The sequence below is a fragment of the Crocodylus porosus genome, unplaced genomic scaffold, assembly GCF_001723895.1.
Source record: "Crocodylus porosus isolate Cpor-Errol unplaced genomic scaffold, CroPor_comp1, whole genome shotgun sequence".
NCBI classification, from domain to species: domain Eukaryota; kingdom Metazoa; phylum Chordata; order Crocodylia; family Crocodylidae; genus Crocodylus; species Crocodylus porosus.
This window is the reverse complement of record NW_017728947.1, coordinates 54,233,823-54,257,553: the sequence shown is the minus strand read 5'-3', so window position 1 is coordinate 54,257,553 and position 23,731 is coordinate 54,233,823. Positions and strand designations below refer to the sequence as shown.

Here is a 23,731-nt window from a genome sequence, read left to right as displayed (position 1 = left end):
GACAGCCCAGCCCAGGGCTGGAAAGCATACTGGGATGCTGGGGGACTGACTGAACTTGAACTGAGAAGGGGTCTGGGACAGAAGTTTCAAAAACTGGTTTGATCTGAATCAGTTAAGTATGATAGTACATTCAACCAGGTTTATCTTAAACCAGTTTCAGCCATTTTGAAACTGGTTTATGTGCATTGAACTTCTGTTACAGGTTTAAACCAGTTTCTGATGACTTATACCGGTTTATGTGCAACTTCTGTCCTTAGCCCTGGTGTGAATGGGCAAAAATGACAAAGGACCAAGTAATGAATTGGACTGCAGAGATTGATCTCTCTGAGTCAGGCCTGAAGTGTGTCAGCAAGGCCTTTGTGTGGGAGCTTGTCCTGATGCTGTTCCTTTCATGGGTGTAAATTGTCAATCTCCAGACCTGTCAAGCCAGCACATTTCACTAGCACTGAGGTAAGAGGGAGGAAAAACAGGTTAAATCGTAGATGAGGGAGAAGACACCAAAGCCTTTAACTTGATAAACTGTGTATGTACACATGTGTTCTCATGCTTATGTGCGCGCACACACAGACACACTTTGAAGCTGGTTAAATTAGAAAACATCAAAAAGGGGATTGGAATAGGAGGCAGTCAATTAGAATAGTGATGTTTGTTTGTTTTGTACTTTATCTCTGAAATAGCTCCCCAGTTAATTCTTCCCCCCACCAAAGCAAAATTTTCATGTCAAAAACAAAACCCGAAGCCTAAATAAAAAAAAAAATCCAAACTAACAGAAGAAACTGTTCCAAGGCCAAATCTTCCAACTTATGCTTCAGCCTGAAGTGAATGCTTCACAGCTGTGCTATAAACCCCAGAAATGAGAGCTTTACAGTGAAAACGCTGACAGCCCTTTAAGTAAAACAGTGTACTGCAATTAGTGTTCTGTGTTTCGTGTGCCAAACAAAGCACAGCGGAGCTAAATGTTATGCTTTGAGTTTTTGTTATTTTGCAGCAGTAACAAATCAGACGGAGTGTTCAGACAGTAGATTACAGCCTGTGTCATGTGCCCTGGACCCTGATAATTAAACATGCTTATGGCAGTCGGTGCACTTTTTCTGCGGGTGGGCTGGAAGGCAGTGGAAGAGGTGTTTGCCTGATATGGGGTTAATTTTAACATTTGATACTCCCCATTTGGGTTTAGCTTTTCTCCAGAATCTCAGCCTGTTTTTGCCTGTATATCCTTATGTGCTGACACTGTTAACACATGACAAAGATACAGCTTTATTTAGACCTCAGTGTGCAATAGCATGACCTTTGTCTTATTACAGTGGGTATGCCTGCTCTGCACAGTTAATTGGCTCTCACCCAAGTTTTAGTCTTGATTTCTCATCTGCTATCCATGTTAAAAAACCTCTGACTTAAGTTTGGAGGCACTGTAAAGCCCCAGATTTGTGTTGGTGCACCCAAAATTAAATTCAGAACTTTCAAGAGTTTCTGAACCCACGGCGAGAGAATGCAAGGGACAGCCAGGAGAACTGAAAGTCTCATGAAATAGCGCCCTCCTCCTTGGAGTTTCCTGCACTACTGGGGCTTCTGCATGGCTGAGTGAGGATACAGCGATGCTTATCATCTGTCCTTTAAAAGCATTTTTTAAGAAAGAAGACGACATTATTACATAGTGGTTCTTCAGACAAAATCTGTAACTGGTTATTTGATAACTATAGTGGTGTTATTGAAGATGATCTAGTCTCTTCAAAATGCAGTGACCAAACTCCTTCCCTGGTCACTAACCACAATGGACTTTCTGGGCTGCCTTCTCTCACACGACTGTGCCTTTGCCTATACATTAATAAATCTACCCACATTCAGGAGGGAAAGATGAAGGGGAGTGCTAATGTAACCAAATAAAGGGGAATGCCTTACGCAAGTGAATGATATATTACCAGTGATGGATGTTGTCTGGATGAATGTTGACTGCATTATACCTTTGGCCTACAGAAGGATTTTTTGGTTTTTTATGCAAGATCTTGTCTTGCTTGGGAAATTTCTCAAAAATTCCAGATTGAGTATTTTTCTCAGAACAGATTCGTATGTGGAAGTTCATTTTCCAGAATAAGCATTCAGATGGGGGTAAGCTGAAATAACTACTGGAGAATTATTCTGGAGTAGCCATTTGGGTAACCTTCTAAGTTGGACAAAGCCTTAGAGCTGTTGTAGTTCTTACTGATGTCAGGCTGCAGATGGGAGAACTCTTGATTGCTCTCCAGGCAGGATTAAAATGTAGGATGGGTACTGTCCTTGTCAGGAATGGCCGTCCCAAGCTACAGTCTGCTGAAAGTACCTGGTTGCTGTAGCTGTAGGAATAGGTGGTTGTAGTGCTGTAGTTATGCTTGCGTGTAGTACATTCCTGTCCTGGGAACGGTTTCCAAGAGCATGGATGTTGGAGAGGTCCTCTCTGTCTTCTAAGGTCCTCTAGGTCTTTATTTCTGCACTTGGGACTACTTTTGTGGGGAATGTTTAGCTCCTTTGTCCCTGGGGAAGGTGTGGAAAGCAGCAAAAACCAGAAAGTGCCGTTTTCTGCCCTAGTCTGTGTACATGTACATGTGCATGTGCATACATGCATGTTTGTGTGAGCAAAGGAGGGAGAAAATTCCTTGTTTTGTGTTAGGATGAGAGATGTGGCAAACTTACTGTGTTGCTATAGTATTTCTGTCTGGTATTGTAGAAACATACAAGTCCTTGTTCAACCTACAGCTAAAACCAGGATGGGAATGCCAGCTACCAAAAATGGGTCACTTGACTAATTGTAGACAAGGGTTCTATATTTTCCAGGGAACTTGGACAGTGAAGCCATGCTGTACATCTCTCCTGTTGGGTGAGCTATGGGACAAGAGTAACAGAGTTCCTACCAGGCTAGGATGGAGGTAGGGTTTTAGTAGCATGGCATGGCTGCCGTGGTTCTCACCCCCAACTCAATATTGCTAACCCAAATTGTACTGCACTATCACATTGGCTTGATTGCTTCCTTTTGGGGCCTATCTTCATAGCATTATTTATTGCATTGGCGAAACACTATATATATTTGGAGGGCTGTAGCATGATTCTCTGCCAAGGGCTGATGTTGTCCAAACAAACCAGGGCACAATGTATGACTCCCATGTGTCTAACCATAGATATTGCTACATTAAATGGACCAAGAGGGGGTGTTGTGAGACTCTTTCAGGCTGTTCTTGCATAGAGGAACAGGATCCCATGTGGAATAAGGTTGATATATGTGTATGGGGAGCAGGGAGGTCTAGGTGATGCTCACCAGTTACTTTTGTCCTACCTCTCAAATAAAGAAACAGTTGCCAGTGGCTGGTGGTGTTCAACTTCTCTAAAAATCGGAGAGAATCTGAACCAGTGGTAAAGTTTCTTTCTGAGGGAGCTGGGAGCAGCGGGTGTCACTTCTTGTTTTTGATTGCTCTTCCTGTTCAGGGCAGCTGACTGAGTGCCAGTAAAACAAGTGTTTATCAGTAATTCAGTAGTAACCCAGAGAAAAATTCTGGAGAGAACTTTTGACATCACTTGGTCATGCAGCTCTGTGCCTTTCTAGGGTGTGATGCTTTTTGCAATGTGTCTGCCTTCTAGTGCAGGGAGCCAGGAAATCTGTGGCTGTTGGCAGCAGTGTGGTGAGAGTATCGGCTATGAAAGCACAGTAATGGGATCTTCCTTTCTGTGTTGATCTGTCAGTAGGTTCTCACAACTTGAACTTCCTTGTAATGTTACCATGTCAGCATTGAGGCAGGTGCTGTGTTGGTCTTCATAGTGTGACCTTGCTGGAATAACTAAGTAACCTTAGGGCCCAGTGATTCAATAGAAGTGCACCTGCAACTCCTTGCATGGGAGAGAAATTTGGTACCTGTGAAGTCTGGCCTGCTTAGATGTCTGAATGTGGACTTAAAGTTAAGTGCCTTGTTTTAGGAACATTAGTTTGAAAGCATTGACCTCAGGGACACAAAGAGAGTAGTGATATGTAACATGGGTGTAATGTGACCTAAACTCTGTAAGAATTTTGGCGATGTTGTCCACAATGTACGGCAATGTTCAATAACACTGGTCAAGCACTTTGGCACTTTCAGCCAAGGATCTCAAGAAGTATAAATATAATCCAAGGCATGAAATAATGAATGTGGAATATCCTAAAATCCAGCCTCCTTTCTGCAGTGGTAATTTGGGGGCACATTTAATGGTAGACTTGATCTTAGCAATTATTTGCATGCTCAGATGATGGCAGTTAAATATCCAGTTACCTGATAAGAAAGTACAAGAAGGTATCTGTGTGTCTGAAGGCTGACTGTGGGTATAAAAAGGGATATTAACTTGATCAATTAGTAAAATAGAGACCATGCTTCCAGTCCTTCATGCAAACTGACTAGGCCCTGGGGCTCTTCTGTCTTAATGTTTGCTATGCTCTCCCATTCATGTCAGATTAGGATTCAGAGACAAGTGCTTGTTGGCTTCCTTTTTTGGTTTGGGCACAGTGCCATCCTACCCTTGCTGTAGGATCTCATTAAACAAACAAAATCTCATAGATACAGTAAGCAGTTCTGAAGAAGAATAGTTATGGCTGAGCAGAATCTGAGCCTGTGGTTGTTCAGCGAGATCCTACGGCAAGGCAGGACTCCAAGTCCTAGTCTCAAAAGTGGGACAGCATTGTCTGTGTGAGCAGCTTTGGATCTGAAAAAAGGGGCAAGGGGAGAAGAAACTTTATATGTATATATCTATTATAATAATAATAGGCTTATTCTGTCTATTCAGAGCACTCTGGTTGTATCAGGAGTCAATCACAATGCTTACTGAAACAACCAATCGGAGTGCTCTGGACAGACAGAATAAGTGTGTTGTTATTATAGAAGATCCTGAGGCACTTCAGACAGATAGGTAGGCAAGTCAGAGCTAGAGTGAAGCACCAGGGGCCCCCCTCTGTGGAGCAGGCAGGCTCCACTGGAGGGGGGAGGAAGCAGTCAGGGGCCTGATCCTTTTTCTTTTTCTCCCTGGCCCTGGAGCCTGACTGCCTCTTCCATGGGCAGGGGGGTGAGCTGCTGGTGGGCCCTGAGCTGCAGGGGGCCCCCGGTGCTTCTTTCTGCAGTGGTGGTGCCCCCAGGGACCACCTGGGCACAGTGTCAGCAGGTGGGTGCTGCCTGGGGGGTACTGCCACTGTGGAGGGAAGCATCAGGGTCCCCTGCAGCTCAGGGGATGCGTGACCCTCTGGCAGCTCACTCCCCAGCTGTGGGAGATGCAGGCAGGCTCTGGGAGAAAAAAAATTATCAGGCCCCTCCCTACTTCTTTGTTTTTGTTTTTTTTCCTCAGTCTGCCTGCACGAGCTGCCACCGGGTTGTGCAACCCCTGAGCTGCAGAGGGGCCCATTGCTTCTCTTTGCAGTGGTGGTGCCCCTTGGGGTGGCCTGGGCGGGGTGGTAGCTGCGCGGGTGCAGCCTCAGGTCACTGGCAGCACCCGCCAGATCCAATGGCGCATGGGGCGCTGGAAGCTCAGGCTTGGCAGGTTTCCAGCACCCTGTGCACTGTCCTGCCACCTTCCTGCTGCCTGGGACACCCTGAGAACGGGCTGGCTGCCCTGGGAAGGGGGCAGGAGGACAGTGGGTGTGCTGGCAGCCAGAGAAGGTGGCAGGGACAGTGCACAGGATGCAGGAAGCCTGCCAAGCCTGAGCTTCCCCAAGCATGCCTGGGTTTCCAGAGCCCTGTGCACCGTCCCCACCCCCTTCTCCAGATAGGGCCCTTGTACATGTGAGAGCTATCACTGTAATTTATGTAACGAACTAAAATGCATAGGATGTGTTTTAGTTTGCTACATAAAGTCATTTAAATCAAATTATGCCGCTGAGTGTGTATACTGTTATGAAATTTAATTAAAATATGCTGCCAAATGTGTACGCTTTTATGCAATTAAATTGTTAAAAAGGGCAATGAAATTCTTAAAAGGAACAACTTCTTCACGTGTACAAGGGCCCTTAGTCATGTGTACAAGGGCCCCCTTATTCTATGACTATAAACATGTCACAAGGTCAGACTTTTGATAAAATATGTATTTATATTCCTAAGCCAGTGTTTACACATGGACAGCTTTCTGTAGCCTTTTTGAGGGTGAGAAGTTTTGATTCCATTAAAGTATTTGGTCAAAGGATAACTAAAAATTCTGTATTTAAAGAAATACTTTTGTAATAAAAATTGATTGTAAATGTTTTTCAAATTTCAGCTAGTGTGGATGTATATCTATGTATAGTTCAGTTTTGAGTCTTTGAAAATTGAGATCATTCTTCATGGGAATATTCTTTTAGTAGCACTAGATCAAAACATGAGGGTAAAAACACCAACAGTATCTTCAGCAGTAATTGCCTGTCTGTAAAGGTAGAGGTGAAGCAGAGCATATCATTTGCTGACAGTCAAAGATGTTCAGTGGTAGGAAAACGCTGTCATGAACCCAAGGACTAAGCCATATCTTTGTCTGAACTACCTACTGACTGTGGGTGGAAGGACAGAGGCAGTGTTTGCTACTTCCAAGCATTTTTACACTTGCAGTTATGTTGTACTACTGTCAGACAGAGCTTGGTGGAGATGTCTGTAGGCCAGACCAGGTCCTGTGCCCTGGGGGGTGCTGGCAGCATGAATTGCCAAGGCTCTGCCACCAAACTGCCAGATCTGTGGGGAGAGATGAACACTACTGCTATAGGCTGTGTTGGTGATATGTGTGTACAGCACAGCAAGAGTTAATGAGGACAGAATAGGTCCTTTGATTAACTCTTTTAGGTCACTTTTCCTTAAGTTAGTGGTGGAAGCATCCTTTGTAATGCCCTTCTAAGAAACTGGACATAGTTCATTAAAGAATATTATTTATATGTGAATATTCAGATAAAAGATCTGCCCAAGTCTAGCAGCTCCTTTGGGCTAGCCTGGTGAAGGCACGTGGGTTTTACTGTCTAGCAGCACACAAGGCAGTTGGACAGCTGACAACTCAGCCCAAATTCCAGGTGCTCATTTAAAACTGGAACAGCTGATCGTGGCCTTTGACTGGGGTCTGGAGCAAGACTTGAACTTGCCCCTCTGGAACTGTAGCAAGGTGCCCCCTGGCTTCTTCAGTGGGAATGTAGCCAATAGCAGATAATTTTATATAGCAATATTTGGGAAACTGTGTCGTTAAAACCAGTCAGGGCTACACCTGCATTGAGGTGACATTGATTCTGTTATCACAACAGGTATAACATGGACAAGGCCACAGCGGGATCACTTGAGTGACTCATGTCATGCGTCAGCCATCTTCTCTTGGCCTGAGAACATAGTCTTAACCCCTGTAAGGTTGAGGGCAGAGAGCTGGAGATTCCAACTTTGATTCTACCTCTAGAAGAGTTTGTGCTTGTGTGTCTGAGTGTGTGTGTGTGTGTGTGTGTGTCTGTGATTATGTCCATTTATAATTACTTTTTAATAGTAAGTTGTTAAATGCTTTGAAGTAGCTGTAACAATCCTGGTCAGAATACAAGTTTTTTCTTTTCTTTTCCTTTTTTTAAAGGGAATACTGAATTGAAACAAAGCTATTTCCCTGCTTTGCTAGTGGGTCTAGAGATGCATTTTTAATAGCATGCTCTCATATTAAAAAAACCAAACAAAAATATCGGATCCAGTTTTGTAGAAACCACATTTCCAAAGAGATTCATTATGCAAGAGGAAAGGGACAATTTTATGTTCCCTCATACTGGGTTAAGACTTCTGGGCTATGTTATTAAAGGAAAAAGAATGGGGATGGAGTGTCTCCAGAGATTGGGATATATGAAGTCTTCTAACTTTCATGTCACTGGTCCGGAGCCAATACAAGGCAGAAATGTTTGAAATTCTGCCTGTTTCAGGGTAGGGGATGTGTCTTGGCCTGACTCCTAACGGGAGATAGTTGCATCCCAAAACACACTGCTACTCCTGGCATACTCTTTAGCTACCTGAGCAGTGAACCAAGCAGATGGAGACCACATTTTTTCATGCTAGGGAGGACTCTTTTGGATCTGTGGTAAGGCCTGTCCCATCTCTGCCTTTGTCCCAGGTTGTTTGCATAAACACAAGATGTTGGTCTCCAAGACATCCATTAATGATAATAGTAATAATTATGGTAATATCCTCGTATGCAGTGCCTATGCCTGAAGGCTTATGAATGTGTAACAAAATATAACTAGAAGTATGGTAATTAAAACCAGAAGACAACGTGACCCAATAAAAATATGAGTTGGCAGAGATTGTGGTGCTGGAGAAGGCACATGCATGCAACATGTAATAACTAAAACCATACTGCACAAACTATACAAAGGAAAGAGGAAATGGTTTTGTGCCTTAATCAGGAGATCCCAAGGGCTGAATGTAGGCTGAAGTTTAGGGGCATGGTTTCCTAGAATGTCTCATGCCATTGACTAGGAGCCTAGCCTTTTAATCTGGCATCAGTTTTCTTTGACAAGCATTATGTTTCCTTAAAAAAAAAACAAAAAAAAAAACAAGAACATTTGGTCCTTTTTCTTAGGTTGGATGGTCTCCTGCAGTAGTTCTCAGTGTGTGCTTTGTGACCTCTGAAGGGGCATGGGTCAGGAAAGTCATTTGGGGTGAAGTGGGTTGTAAAACATTAAACACTTTTTACACCTTAAATGAAGGAAACAAGATTTCCAAAATAACTTCAGGGTGACAGAACCTTTCCAAGTCTATGAGGTCATATAGATTGGTAGTTGTATTATGTCATCTTATCATCGCTATATTTACTCTAGAAGTCAGAATAAAAATTGTAAGAACTCTGGGAAGTTTGACTTAGAGGAAAAGGGGTTGCCAACTTGAAAACACTTGAAATATTGGTCTAACAGTTAAGGTAGGAAAAAGCTAGCAGGATCTTGGATTCTGTACTGTGTAATCCATGCCATAGGTTGGTTGTGTGAATTGCCCGAGCCTCAGGTACAAGCAGAGCCTCTGGGAATCCCAAAGCTTTAAAGTATTATTAGGAACTGCTGGAACAGCTAGTCTATAGGCCTTGCAGAAAGATCCTTCCTTTGCCTGTTTTGGGTTTATTGCTAGCGGCAGTTTGGAAAAGCAAAGACACATGAGAATGATTACAGATTACTCCCAGTTCACTGTAAAGGGATGAAGGCCTGATGATGGGTTCTTACATCCTCCAAGTAGCTTTTGCCAGTTCTGTCTTTTTAAAGCTGAGCTCATTGTCTGGAAAAATTCAGACGTTTCAAGCAGCAGCTGCCTGACTGGACTGATCATGTTTGGGTTTGTGACCCCTGCTCTTCTAGCTTCAGGCTCCCTCTGGATACTCAGGGGTGGCAGCCTGCTCCATTGGCTGTCACATGAGTGTCGGGGGATTCTTGTTGATCTCTTCCCTTTCTCAGTGCTGTGATAAGCCATGTACACATCTATCTTTGACTGCAGCTTATGATGCTTTGTGACTTCTTTTTTTTCCTTTTGTATTAGGTGACCTTGGAGAAAGTGTTGGGCATAACCGTGTCAGGAGGCAGAGGATTAGCCTGTGACCCCAAAACTGGTCTCGTCGCATATCCAGCAGGGTGAGTTATTGAGCACATTTATTAAATGAAGGCTGAGCTTAACCTTGGCTGATATAGCAGTATAAAGATACTCTCTATATTCAGTACAGTCTTTTGTGGGGAGGTGGCTAATTTGCACTGAGCAGTCTCTTAACTCACTTGTGGGGGTGACAGCAGCTCTAGGCAGTGTCACTTTAATTGATGAGTAGAAGGATTTCATTTACCTGTCATTCTTAATGAGCTTCTTTGTAGCTCTTCCTTCCTCTGTCTGCTTTCAGCTAAGTGTTAAATGTCTTGCGTTTCTAATTAGATTCTCTAGTATGGCAAACTCGCACATAACTCAACGTGAATCACGTTCAACCTTGAGGGTTCCTAATGGAGCAGGTGATGCTCTCTCTGCGATGATGACAACTACAGCATAAAACCCTCTTGTATATATTCGGCATCTTGTGGGCAATTTTGCTCTTCACCCACCTATAGAGAGAAATATGTTGGACTATGCTGACCGCTTGTGTCAGTGTCCAGTACCACGCAGTACCTTAACTCCCACTTTGTTCCCACTTCTGTGCTTTTCTTTCTGCCCTCAGAAAATACTCAGATATGGAAGAAAGCATGTTTAGGAGTCCATGGACACTGCTGTGAAGGATGGGTCACAGTAGGTTACTCGAGAGTAATACTGTATTGTATACTTCCTCTGGACCCAGTAATTGAACAGTTTGCCAGTATATCTGTCCCATCCCTGGGTGGAGAGACTAGGTTTAGATCCCCTGCATGTGACAGGAAAACGCACTGCTTCCAGAAGGCTGTGATAGGGAATCACAGAATGCTTAATGTTACTCTGCTGAAATGGTGGTGTATCAGCGAAGCTGGAATTTCTAAATCTGTGTCTTTGAAATATTAGCTTCTGTTTTGGTATTAATCCTAGACATTTGTACACACACTAACCTGCTTGCAGGTATCCTGCATTAATGCAGTTTGTATGTGGATATCAACATCCCTTCTGAGTTCCCCAGCTAGTTCTCTTTGGTAGCCAACTGCTTGGTTGGCTCCTGGAGATCAGAGTAGCTAGAAACATGGTGGTGGGCTTATGATAGGCAAGGAGGCCTTAAATCAGTGATTCCTAAAGGGTGAGTGGTGGAAGTGTGCTGTGAGATTCCTTTGTGTGAGGAGGTAAAAGCTTTGCTCCTGTCTAGCACCCTGAACCTGCCCCAGCTAATTTGGTGGTGCCTGCAGCTGCTCCTCTGGGGACTGCCGCCACTGCCTTTCCCTACCCCTTGGCATCCCCTGTGTTGCTGCCCCACCCCCCAATTCTTCCAGCAGCATGCTGTGCTGTAAGTGGGTGGGAGGACACACAGGCAGGACTATGCTTTGCAGTCAGCCTTGTCCCTTCTACTGCTAACTGTGCTCCTGGCACTAGCAAGAGGGGTGTGGGAGTGGTTGCTGGAATGTGAGACCCTGCAGGAGCAGCCTCAGCAGTGGGAGCTGCCCTTTCCCACTGAGGTACAGACCAGGGGTGGAAGGAGGAAGACTTAGAAAGAGCAGGGCACAGCAGGGTGAGTGAGGTCACCTTTAAGTGGCACTATCTGGATCAGTGATTCTCAACCTTTTTAGCTTCAAGATCCCTTCTTTTTCATTTCTGAATTTAGATCCATCTCTGTAGATTTAGATCTTTCAGTTGGGATGCTGTAAAATTCTGAAAAGTTATGCAGGGGGGGCCTGAGACTAAGAAGTTCACGAACCACTGCTTTCAAATTATCACTTTAGTTGTGAATACATGCTATTCCTGTTTGTCAATGTTCAGTGCTTCAACCTTATGCTTGCTTGGTGGTGTTTTGTCTGGTGGTCAGTGATCTTCTTACCTTTCCATTTTGGTGAGTCCTCAAGCTACCTTTGGGTTGCGGTCTGGGGAAGTTTGATGGAGTCTGTTCTGGTGCTTGTTGTTAGGTTTCATTTCCTACTACTTCAGCCTATATGCATCTCTTGGATGGTAGAGCTTCAAAGTCTGTCATGTCAGAGAGAACACGCAAATCTGGGCAGTCTAATTTAACATTGTATTTAGAGAGTACATGGATTTGTTTAAACAAGTCAGAATCTTCGCCCTTTCCTTTAACCATTGGCTGTGCCCTTTCATAAGAGATGCCTAGCATCAGTTAATGGGATGTAGACTTGGATCTTGGGGGGGCGGGGGGGGAGTTCAGCTTAGCGATAGGCAGTCATCCCAGAAGTAGCTGGAAATCTTATGAAAGCAACACTCCATTTCAGTCCTTGTGCCTTGTGAAGAGCATGTCTGTATTCTAATAGTAATACTAGACACTTTCTCGGCACCCTTGGCAGTTTCCAGATTTTGAGGACTGGAAATTTACATATAGAACATGGCAATGAATGGAGCCGCTCTCCATAGTAATTGACTGAGTGACTGGGGTTCAGCTGTTAAGAGAAAATGGAATAGGGAGAGCTGAGATGGTTTGAGAGCGGAGGTTGATGGTGAAAAGTCCTGCCTCTCAGTTGCTGAAAGTGAAATAAAATGACAACAGTGAAACTGACCGTTTCTTATTTTAACCTCCTCTCTAGAGTTTCCTACTTGCCACTGGCAAGTGCATGTAAGGTTTCTGCATGGTTTAGCTAAAATGTAATTTGTTTGCTGCTCCTACTATAAACATACTGTTCTGTTCCTTATACATGGCTCTTCAAGAGCCAGGCTTGCTGGGAGCCAGTCTGAATGAGGTAAGATACATCTGTTCCACAAAGCCTTCTCTCCGTGACCACTGGCTGCTCTGTTTGCTCTATTTCATGTTGTCCTGGGTCTTGCCCTTTTATGCTGAGAGCCCTTGGGGCAGGGTTCCTGTTCTTTGTTGAGGAGTCATCATCATTACCTTTTGGAAACTGCCTTGTCAGCTTATGCTGCTATTTAAATAACAGGGCAAAAGAGCTTTCAAAAGAACTTTCCTTGGCTGTGAAAGTCAGACCTGAGGGCAAATGCAGCTGAGTAAACATAAACTGCCTCTGTTCACTTTGTGTTTGCTTGTTTTTGGGAGGATGGCATCCTTGGATTGTCCTGGAACCAGGTTGAGTCTCCGGATGTTTGCCATTTTACTTTTTTTTTTTAAGATTTCTGTTTGTTTAAACTGAAGGCAGGTTAAGATCTGCATCCAAGTCTGACTGTATCCCTTTACATTTGGACCCAGGCAAATATATTCTAGTGTATGTATCATCTTCTCCCTGTGGTGTTTTGTAACACTGAATATATTCATATTTAAAGAGGGCATCGTGAGAGAAGGTGAGAGAACAGATGCACACTGAGGTGTTTCTGGCTCTTTTACAGCTTAAAATAAATTAATTTGGTTAATAGCGGGCTCTCATTACGATCGTGCATGCCAAGTGTCAGTCTAATTAGTGCTATCAAACATGTAAGGACACCTGGGGATTCTTTGGGGAATTAAGGTTATGTGGTTTGCATAGGTATCCTTGTTCTTACCTGTTGGTAGCACCATAGGGCTTAAGGAGGAAACCTGTGGAACATGCCAGCTGCATATTGGCTTATTTGATTTGCTTGTTGCGTGCCATGGTTTGGCTGTTTTGTGATACTGATGTGATTTGGCACTGTCAAGCCAGTCTTTTGTGTTTGGTTTGCATTGGGGTTTGTTACAGGCCCAAAGTGCAGGAGAAACAACCTGCAGATTTAAATGACTGGCAAATTCAGTTTGTTTGGTTATTGTTTTTCATTTGCATCCTCAGTAGGGTTCTCCCTCCTGGGCAATCTTCAGGCAACTTGGCACCACTGTTGTGCTGGTTTGTCTGTTTAGAATGATTTATTTATTTATTTTGTCGGTTGAAACTTTTTCTCAAATTGATACAAATTTTCTTGGACTCAAACTGTTCCTTAAGGCAGCTGGCTCCTGGCACCAGTATGCAGTTCCTCCGCCACACCCCACATCTTCCAATCACTTCCTCATTTCTGTACAAATATGCTGAGTGTCACAGTCCTGAGATGAAATCCCCTTGGTCTTCCAGCCTGGCCCACCACAGAAGGCCAAATTGTATAACAGTTTTGTGTTTCCCTGAAGGAACAATCTTCAAGCACCACGCCTGTTTCAGTACTTCCCCAAAGCATTGCTGAAGTCATAATCCTGGTGGCAAATTGAGGTGCATCTACCAGCACATGGGTGGATTAATCTTAATGAGGATTTGGTCCATAAAACCTTGCCTTTCTGAGTCTTTGACTTGCTTCTGGGAGAAACATCACAGGCAGCCCAAACCTTTGCACTGGGTTATCTGTAATGGACTGCCATTAGCCCTCCTGTCCTGACTGGGAGCAAACTGAACCTCTTAGACCACACTGAGCCTCTCATCCCTTTCTTCCCCCCTGGACTGATGGTTTTTCATGTGTTCTTTTCTGACTGGTGGGATAACATAATTATAGGGGCAAGCATACATGGCCGATATTCTAGGGCAATCCCTTTGCCCTCCTTTTGCCTGGGGAGGCGTGAATGGATGGGAAGTGTTTATAATCTCATTTCATAGAATATTCTTCATTTGCTGCTCTTGTCTTCCTGCTCTTAAGCTGACAGAGGCGCAAATGAAATAAGCTCTGAGTAGCTTAACCTGATCTACGTCTGGGTTATTGGTCATGTGGTGTGTGGCACTGTCAGCTTTAACAGGGAAAAAAAAGATTGTTGGATTTTTTTTCTTGGCAGGCCATACTTTCTTATACCACCTTTTCCCAGTCTGCCTCCCCACAGCTTTCCCTTGCCCCTCTTGGTCTATTTTTTTGCAGTAGCTAGCTGAAGTTCTGTCTCCTAGAAACAAGAAGGGAAACAAAGCTAATAAAATCCTCTGAGATTACTGATGACTAGCATAAAGAAAAAAATGTTTTGAAAGGGGGAAAATATATCCGTCCATTTGAATTCCAGGCCAGATGCTCTGATGACTTGAGTCAGCTCTTTGTTTTCAAAAGCTTGTAGGGCTGCGTGACTTCGTGATTTATTTTGCTTCTCTCCTCTCCTCCCCCCACCCCTGCCCCTGCTCCTTTTATTTTTTTTGAATCTCCTCTTGACCCCTCTTTCCTTGGCTCACAATCAGACATGAACCTTTGCTCCATTCAGAGAACTCAGTTACCTGCTCTAGGGAGCAGCAAAAATGCACATGATCATGCACAGCCTGCCAGCAGGCTTGTGTTTTGTCTTGGCTGGCTAGTGATAAAGGTAGTAATTATTTCCTGCTGTGCATTTCTATCATTATGGCTTTCAAATGCTACTATCTGGTAAAGGCGCTACAGTGATTTACTTGGCTTGTTTTGCTGTTGTTTAGCTTTTCTTTCCAGCCCGTGGCTGTTAGGATGGGAGCTGCAAGAACATGAGGTCCTTCAGTGTAAAAGCATCCCTTCTGGAAAGTGGAGGTCAGATTTGCATTAGTAATAAGGGTAATGAGTTAGTTAGCTGGTCTCAGCTCAATGTTATTCTACATCCCCTTTCCTCGCAATAAGAAAACAAAGCCCCAGATGTAATTTGGGAGCAGAGGCTGCTATGTATACAGAACAGTTGCAGGACTAGAATAGTGAGTTGCCAGGGAGGTGCAATGAAAGATATACTTCAGAGAGCTTGCACAGAGACTGCATCAGCTTGATGAGTTGGATGGATGTGCACTGCATTTGCTGAGCAGATGACCTGGAAACCTCAGTGTCTGTACAGCTTCAGAATGAATTACCCTTGTTCGAAGATGGGATGGAAATAAATGAGGGAGTCATATGATAAGATTTAAAGATGCAAGACCAGTGTTAATGCTGCTTCCCTGTGGTCCTTGCCAGAAGATGTTGACTAAGAACAAAACTTCTTGTTTCAGTTGTATCACATTAAGAATCATAGAAAATTAGAGTTAGAAGAGAACTCAGGAGGTCATTTGGTCCAAGCCCTCAAAACAGGACCATCTCCAACTAATATCCCAGACAAGGCTTTGTCTAGCCAGATCTTAAAAACCTCCAAGGATGGAGATTTCTACCACCTCTCTGGGTAACTTGTTCCAGTACTTTACTACCTTCCTAGTAAGATTTTTTTTTCTTTTTTTTCTTCCTAATATTTAACCTCAACTTCCCTTGCTGCAACTTGAAACCACTGCTCCTTGTTCTGTCATCTGCCACCACTGAGAACAGTCTAGCTCTATCCTCTTTGAAATCCCCCCTGCAGGTAGTTGAAGGCTTCTATTAAATCCTTCCTCAATCTTCTCTTCTCCAGACTAAATAAGTGCAGTTCTCTCTGCTTCTCCTCAGAAGCCATGTGCCCCCAGACCATTTTTTGTTGCCCTCTGCTGGACTCTCCTTAATTTGTCCACATCCTTTCTGTAGAGGGGGCCCAAAACTGAACACAGTTCAGTGGAGTCGCATCATACGCGCATTTAACTTACGCGAATTCATCATACGTGTATGCCCCGGAGTGCCAGTTGTTTGGATTCATCCTGCAGCTACCCCCCCGCAGCGCTGTGCAGCAGCCATGCTGGGAAGCTGTGCGCGCTGGCTGGGCAGCAGTTTGGTGCAGGCTGTCCTGGGTGAGAGCAACTGAATGGGGGAGGGAGTGGACTGTACCACTGGGCAAGCCCCGCGGCTCCCCTCCACCCCCAGCCAGCTCCTAGGACCTTGCGTCTGTGCAGTCTGCAGCTGCCCCCCGCAGCGCTGTGCATGGGGCCAAGCAGCTACATTGGGAGCAGCCCTGCTGGGAAGCTGTGCACGCTGGCCAGGTGGGAGTTTGGTGCAGGCCAGCTGATTTTCAAAGGTAATTTTGACTATCCACGATTTTCGCCTTATGCGCTGACTCTAGAACCTAACCCCCGCATAAGATGCGACTCCACTGTACTCCAGATGTGGCCTCACCAGTACTGAATGGAGGGGAAGAAACACTTCTCTTGACCTGCTGGCAACACACCTACCAATGCAGCCCAGTATGCCGTTAGCCTTCTTGGCACCAAAGGTGCACTATTGGCTCATATTCAGCTTAGTGTCCACTGAGACCCCCCAGGTCCTTTTGTACAGAATGCATTGTAATGATTACCCCTCAGAGGTAGGTACTTGGGCTGTGTAATTTGGAGTGGGAAAATGTGTTCTCTTGGGGAAAATTTCACTTTTTATATTGGCTCCTTGGGGTTCTGTTGGTGAAGAATTTCCTCACATGAGAGCCTGGCCTGAAGGGACAGCCTGCCTCCTTGAACTTGGACAGCCCTCCTGAATCATGGCCATCCAGGCTGTGTGTCTGCAGATTTGGGCAGGTGATTGACAGATTACAAACCAACAGGAAAATGACAGCAGCCTGTGTCAGAGGCAAAGAGGAGAGTGGGATGAGTGAATCAACCACAGTCAGCAATTCTCCAGCCAGAAATCTGCTCAGCACGTGTGGAGCTGTCTCAGATGACTGAGTGGTAAGTCCCACTGGCAGTTGAATGGGTGAAGATCTTTTTTCAGCAGTGGTTTATTGGTGTGCTCCCAAATTTCTCTTCCAGTTGGATATAAACAAGCTGAACCATTCACGGTTATCCCCATTTGGAGTTGCCTGGAATGTTTTAGCTGTTATTTTCCATCATTATTTAGATGATTGCACAGAAGGAACACATAGAAATGAGTCAGTCATATAGGAAAATTTCCTCTTAACTGAAGCTGTATTTAACAAATGGTGGAAGAGCAGCATGCAAGATAGCTATCTGCAGTCTTGATGGTGACACTGGTATTGCCAATACAGGAGAAAGGGGATGGGTGGCAGGTGTGTATGGTAAGAACCTGTGATTGAGGCAAGATGGGTCCCATCATTGGTTGGTAATCAATTAGGGCATCAATCTAAATTTGGCTCATGTTAATAGTGACAGCTGTACTGTGGTGTGAGTAGAGTTGGTGGCTTCATTCTACAGGATGTTTTAGGAAATGTGTATGCCCCATAGCTGTCAGGAATATAGATGGACACATTGATCGATGGCACTTTTCTTAGAAAGAAGGAAGCATAACTAGCAATGCATCCTGCTATAGATGTTCAGAATGCTTACTGTTTACATCCACGTCCTCATGGCAGTGAACATTACAGTAATGTGCATGCTTGTATGCATATATTGGGGGTTTTGATGACACCCTGTAATTACCAGTGGACAAATGTGCATGATCTGAACTGCCATCAGAGTCTATATACAGTAGTTAATTTCTTGGCCTCTTTGCCTAAAATGAGTTTTTGAAGACTCTACTATCCTAACCTTCTCCCTGAAGTGATCATAACTGAAGCATCCCAGTGATTTGAACAGCTATGTATATTCACTAAATTGAGTTAGTCCCTGGTGTATCTGGCCATATTTCTATTTCATACTTACAGCTTTGGCATCCTGAAATTTCCTGCATCCCTTTTTTTTTCATGGGAGTGGAAGTTGGAAATAAATGAAACTGTTAGGTAACTGGTTGTCTTGCACATCTTCAGAGTAATTTTCCATAACAGTTGTATATTTGGCTTAGACTCTGCCCACCCCAGCATGTTAAATAAATCTTATGAGCAAAAATAAGTCTAATTGTTCTTAGTACTTACATATTCATTGACATATGTGAAGTCAGTAAAAAATATTACTCCTCTTTTTACACCAGTGTCTACACTGGTGAAAATGGGGTTGCAGGATGTAGGGCAATGGTTAATTAGGACCAAGCCTAAGTGAGGCTGTCTGCAGAGCTCTTGAAACTTTCCTGACCTACAGGCTCTTCAGGTGCTGATTTACTCTGCTCAGACTTCTGTCAGGCACTTCTGGGTTTACAAGCTAAGATTTCCTTTTTATAGCAGAACCTTGTATCCTGTAAAGAACTCCATAGAAGTGCACCCTAAAATGGTGTGGAACCTGTTTTCAAACACTGAAATTAACTTGTTGCACCAGAGGGAGGTTGAATTTTTCCTTTGAGACAATACTCTGCAGCAGTTGAACCTTCCTGCAGGCAGTTTGGCTTGATGTGAATTAATTTCTTGTTTTGCAATACTGTGCTTTTAGATGCCATCTGGGGAGATTTCTTAACTGCTACAACAGGGAGGGGGGGTAGTCTTACTGAGAAGGACAAGAAGGTCCCTTCATTCAGGCTATTTAACATAATTTGAAATAAGGAGCAACTTCTGCAGCTGGGCTTGCATTTAACCATTTTTTTAACTTTGTGCCAAGAAGGAACAACACAAGGTTTCAGTATTTTGATTCTGGTCAAGAAGAGGTGACTAATGGCCAAACTCATCCATTAACAGCAAAACTGTTGGAGTGAAGCTGGCATAGTTGCCTTTCTCCCCTTCTCCTTCCTTCCTACATTTTAATTAAGCAGTGTAAGGAGGGGAGGGGAGAACCTGCTCATGCTGAAGGAGAAAGTACTTAGGCCTCAATATATTTTCTTCAGTCTGCTTTTCTATCTTGTACTTGTCCAGGCATTGGATTGGATTGGATAGAGAGATGGGATGGGGCATTAGTGTTCTCCTAAGTTCTACTCATAAAACCTGGTTGGGATGCTAGAAGAGGCCTCCACATGCTGCAGAGCCTTACCATGATTCCAAAGAAATAGTTAGAAAACATGACATTTTAAATCACCATTATTAAATTTCTTGTTGAACAATTCTTCCAGTTGAATAGAAGCAGTTTCACACTTGTTCCAGCCTAGCACTGCTAATTTGGCCCACTGTTCCTAAAAGGTAGTGGACTCCTGGTCTACACTACAAAGCTTTTATGGCAGAAGTGGAAGTTTGCTGGCAAATTTTTGTGGGCCCACATTCAATACTGCCTTCGTATTGGCTCAGTTGCACCATCTGAGCAGATAGACTTGTGCTGTTAGCTGGTAGGTGTGTGTACTTAGATACCCTTGTGCCCTCAGTTAGCTTTAATGGTTCCCTCTGCAGCTGGTGCCTTCCCAGATGCTCTTTGTGGTGTACTTATGCTGTGTGGACAGAGCTGCTGCATTGGAGTCCTGCTGAGCTGCTAGGAGTGTCTGAAGGTGCAGGCATCAGTCTGCTGGCTAAAGATGGCAGCTACAGAAAGAAATACTGCTTTGTTGAATTACTGTCAATTGAGTCATTTAAATTGCTGTTTAATTCACATCAGTATATAGGAGATGAAGAAGTTAAAGAAGCAAAAATGTGAAGAGAATCGACCAGCAAACACTGCAGAAAGATCTCATCGGTTTCTCAGTAAGAGAACAGAATCCAGTCTTTCACATGTATTTTCTGTTCCTTGCTCCTGATGCCCTGTTTGTTCTAAGCACACATATCTGAAAGAAACATGGGGCACTTTAAACCTTGCAAAAGAGACTCAATTCTAAAATAAGAAAATGTAAAGGGAAGCGGCAAATCCCCTGTTACAGAACAGAAAAGGGGAAAGGAAAAAAAATCCCCCCCATCCAAACCCATTATTAAGCTAATGAGTGACTGAGACAGGCCTTAGCTGTTCTTTGACCATTGGAGCTCATGAAATTTCTTGGAGGGAGAATGGTTCAGTGGCAGGAGTCTTTCACTGGAGCACTCTGCCTCTGCCTCTGTCTGGTGAGATGTTAGCTCCAGGAAGCAGCAACAGCCCAAGTACTGGAGTGGGGCATTAATTAACTTATGTGGAGAACAGGATCTTGCACATGACCAAATTGCACTCTGTAGTAAAAGAACTAGTGAGGGCAGAGAGCACAGAACACTGTTTGGGAGTTCCCAGCTCCCCATCCTGCTTGGGACAGTTATAGCAGCCTCTAGGTACTTTTCAAGAACAATCTGGAGGTTATAAAGGGGTGAATTTGCCATAAAGGCATATATCAGAGAGGCCGTTGCAGCCTCCATCAAATGTAGGTTTAAAAAAAACAAAACAAAGCACTCTGCTGTGCAGTCATGTTCTTTGACTTCAGCAGTATCTTATCACTAATGTTGCTGGGAGTGTTGGCACGTTAGGCTGGGGAGTGCTTTACCAACTGATTGATTATTTGCCTGATTCATCCTTTACCTATTGACTCCCCTTCTACCTTATTTAGATCAAGCCTATGTAGATCTACTTTTCATTTGCTTTCCCACCAATATCAAAAGCACAGTGGTGCCCTTATTTAAGCTCAATGAATAGGAGTGTCATATACACTGTAGTGATGCTCAGGAAACCCCTGCAGGATTGGGGTGGGGGGTACCACTTGCTGGGAGGCTCTCAGAGAGTTGGTCTAATAAAAAATACTGGATTTACCCAAAGAACCTTGTCTGCCTATGTCCTTAGACCAACGTGGCTACTACCTATACTGCTTAGAGGAAGAACCTCATCCATTGAGAGGCAGTAGTGTCCACTTCTGCAAGACTGTGGGTGGATTGGTAACTGAATTTTCCTTGGGCATGCTGCATTGGTAATGGCGCACTTCAGGAAATGTTTCTTGATCAAGAGGGAATTTCAAGGTGGTGGGGAGGAGGTTAGTGCGAGTAAGTACATAGCTTGCTCCAGTTTAAATCAGAATACAGACTTGGTATGTAGGAGACTAGTTGGAAACAAGCATGAAGTTGTGGGGGCTGTGCCTGTGTTGGAGTGGATGTGCCTCCCATCCTCCTGGTTTCTTGTGGGAAAACTTCAAAGGTCCCAGTGTGGAATTGGAAATGTTTTTGAAATCTTACAGTTTTTTTCAGGACAGGAAACCAGTTTCCTGCCCAGCTATAGACAGTACAGTCTTTGCATAATGCCCGGACATCAGATCAAGGGGTGACTGGAACTGCTTCACCACAATGCTCTCCAGATCTGTGTCTAAAAGTGGTATATTAGAGTGCAAGGCAGCATATTTTCATGGACTGGGGCTTGGGAGGCCTGGATTGTTTTCTCAGCACTGCCACTAGCTAGTGTCCTAAGACAAGTAACTTCCTTTCCTTCTGTCTCAATTCCCCTATGCTTAAAATGGGGGTAGTTAGGATTTGTTTCCTTTGTAAAACAATTTGAGGTCTACAGGGAAAATGCAGCATAATAAGAGCTAAGCATTGAAGAGGTGAGGCAGTTGTCTTGTTGATGTTTGTAGGATAGCCACTTGTACCACAGCTTTTGTCCTTGTCTTTCGAGGGAGCATTTCTCTTTCCATCATTCAATTCCCTGCCACTTGGGCAACAGTCTGCTGATTTCTTTACCTCTTGCCTTTACCTCCATTTTTTTGCTTAGCTTCTATTCAGCTTTCTACAAAACATTTTGGGTTATAATGTTTAAGGGCATGTAACACTTCAGTGCCTTCCTCTTATTTCCATCTAGTTACTTGTTGTTGCTTTCTTTGAAATTATTACAGGTTTCCCTTGGTTTATATGGGTTCTGTATGTGTGAATTTGCTCTTGTGTGATGACCCTTTTTATACCAAAATTTGTTATATGCAAGGTAAATTAACTTGTTTGCAATTAGTGTGGTAGAAGCCTGCAGTCAGCTGCTTTGTGCAGTGCATTGTGGAAATGATGTGCATCAAAGTATAGTCTCCTGTATAGATCTGCTCTTCACCCATTGTCTGCAACACATGTTTTTGTAGTTGCCATCCCCATTATTATTAACATTCACCACTGCCCTGTGCTTGTCAAGGAGTACCAAAATTGTCTGGTAAAAGTGGTATAAATGGGTCTGGGGGGTCAGTACAATCGAGGTCTTGGAACGTATCACTATTTGTTGCATTGTAAAGTGGGTTTCCTTTACGCGAATTCAAGTTATGCACCGTTTCAGATTCATCTGTATTTCATGCCCTTCTTTTCCTCCCTACGTATCTTTGAACTCTGCACCATAACACAGCTTTCTGTCGCAACTTAGCCTGCAACAAGAGGCAGCTTTATCTCATTGATGCTCGCTTACTGTCTCTCTTTTGGGGTAGCTACTGAAAGTATTACCTATACTACAAAAGGTGAGAGAAGCCTCTGCCCTACATGAAGCTGCCATTGTGTAGGCTCTGTGTGTATGTGTGTGTGTGTGTGTGTGTGAGTGTGTGAGAGAGAGAGAGAAAGCATAAGCCTGGTGCTTTAAAATGTTTGTGTTAAGATTCTGACATGCTGCCAAATTCTTGCTGAGGATCACTGCGAGAGAAAAGAAATGGAAATCTTTCTTTCTCAGTTTTCTCTCGGCAAAACCTCAACTGAAATTCATAGGGTGAAGAAAAGCCCTTTGCACTTAAGGTTTTCCCTTAGTCCGTTTCAAAGGTCTATAAACAGCAAGGGTGTTGGAGCTTCTAAGCAAAGAAGTCACAAGAATGTTATGGAAAATATTGGCATAAAGGAGCAATAGTGACCTCAGCCTTTGTTATTGTTAGAAGCATTTTGTTTCTGTCCTCATCTGGCTATCTGGGCCAATATTTCTATTTCTTGTGCTTGGAATGATGCATATGGTTTCAGAATTTAAATTCCTTTAGTTGTAGTCCTTTTAATTTTACATTGGTCACTCTTGAGCTCTGTTGTAGTTTTTCTTCTTTCAGCCTTACTCGCTTAGTAAATAGGAATAATGCTTAGGAATAGGAATAATAGTGGCCTACTCACATGTGCATAAGTAATTGAGATTACTTATTGAATGGGGAAACAAAAAGAGGTAAGAAGTTGTAGTTTTTAACATATGTAACTTTACCTGAGGCTTTGATCTAATTAGTTAGAGAATGAACTAAGTTGAAGCCACCCTATATAAAAATACCCGAACACAAGAAAAGCAGAGTTTAAGATTGCAAAGAGATAGAGATAGATGAGAGAGAATGACTACATCTGTTTTGTTTTGCGGGCACTTTTTCTCTTTAGCCAAGAGTGGCTCTCTTCAGTGAAGCAGTGCAAGTAGGAAGCCCTGATAGGTTTGGAAAGCTGCTATATGCCCACCTGCTCATTCTTCCCTTGCAAAAGTTGGATTGCCTCAACTATTTTGGAACATAAAGGCCTTTTTATCAGTAAGGCAGCTGGGGTTCTCTCTCTACTTGTGACAGCAGGGGGATGGATTTGATTAAGAAATCCTTAAGCTGCCTGTCTACAGGTAGTGACCTGTTCTTTCCCCTCCCTGTGAAGAATTTGGCATCTTTTGGATAGTTATGCCTCCTAGCAACCAGTGCCTTGGTGCAGCAACGTGACTTGCTTTGGAGCCAAGTTCTAAGCTTGCATAAGAATGAGGAGGAAAAAAAATCCTAGCTAAGTCTGGGATAAAACTTTTGAGATACCAGCTGCTTCAGCTCAGCTCCACCCTCCTAAGAATCTCAAAACAAGCCCTGTGTCTCCTGGCAACATTGAC

The 23,731-nt window shown here is 43.7% G+C and overlaps 1 protein-coding gene across 2 annotated transcripts in view; it reads left to right on the top strand.

Annotated features, from left to right (window-relative positions):
* The window catches only part of MAPKBP1 (mitogen-activated protein kinase binding protein 1), a 130,863-nt gene that overhangs the window by 42,312 nt on the left and 64,820 nt on the right, over nucleotides 1-23,731 (top strand). For both annotated transcript variants that reach the window (XM_019551467.1, XM_019551469.1), the window contains exon 3: nucleotides 9,471-9,562. In XM_019551467.1, the coding sequence (XP_019407012.1) occupies nucleotides 9,471-9,562 (92 nt within the window). The remainder of the gene's footprint in view (nucleotides 1-9,470; nucleotides 9,563-23,731) is intronic.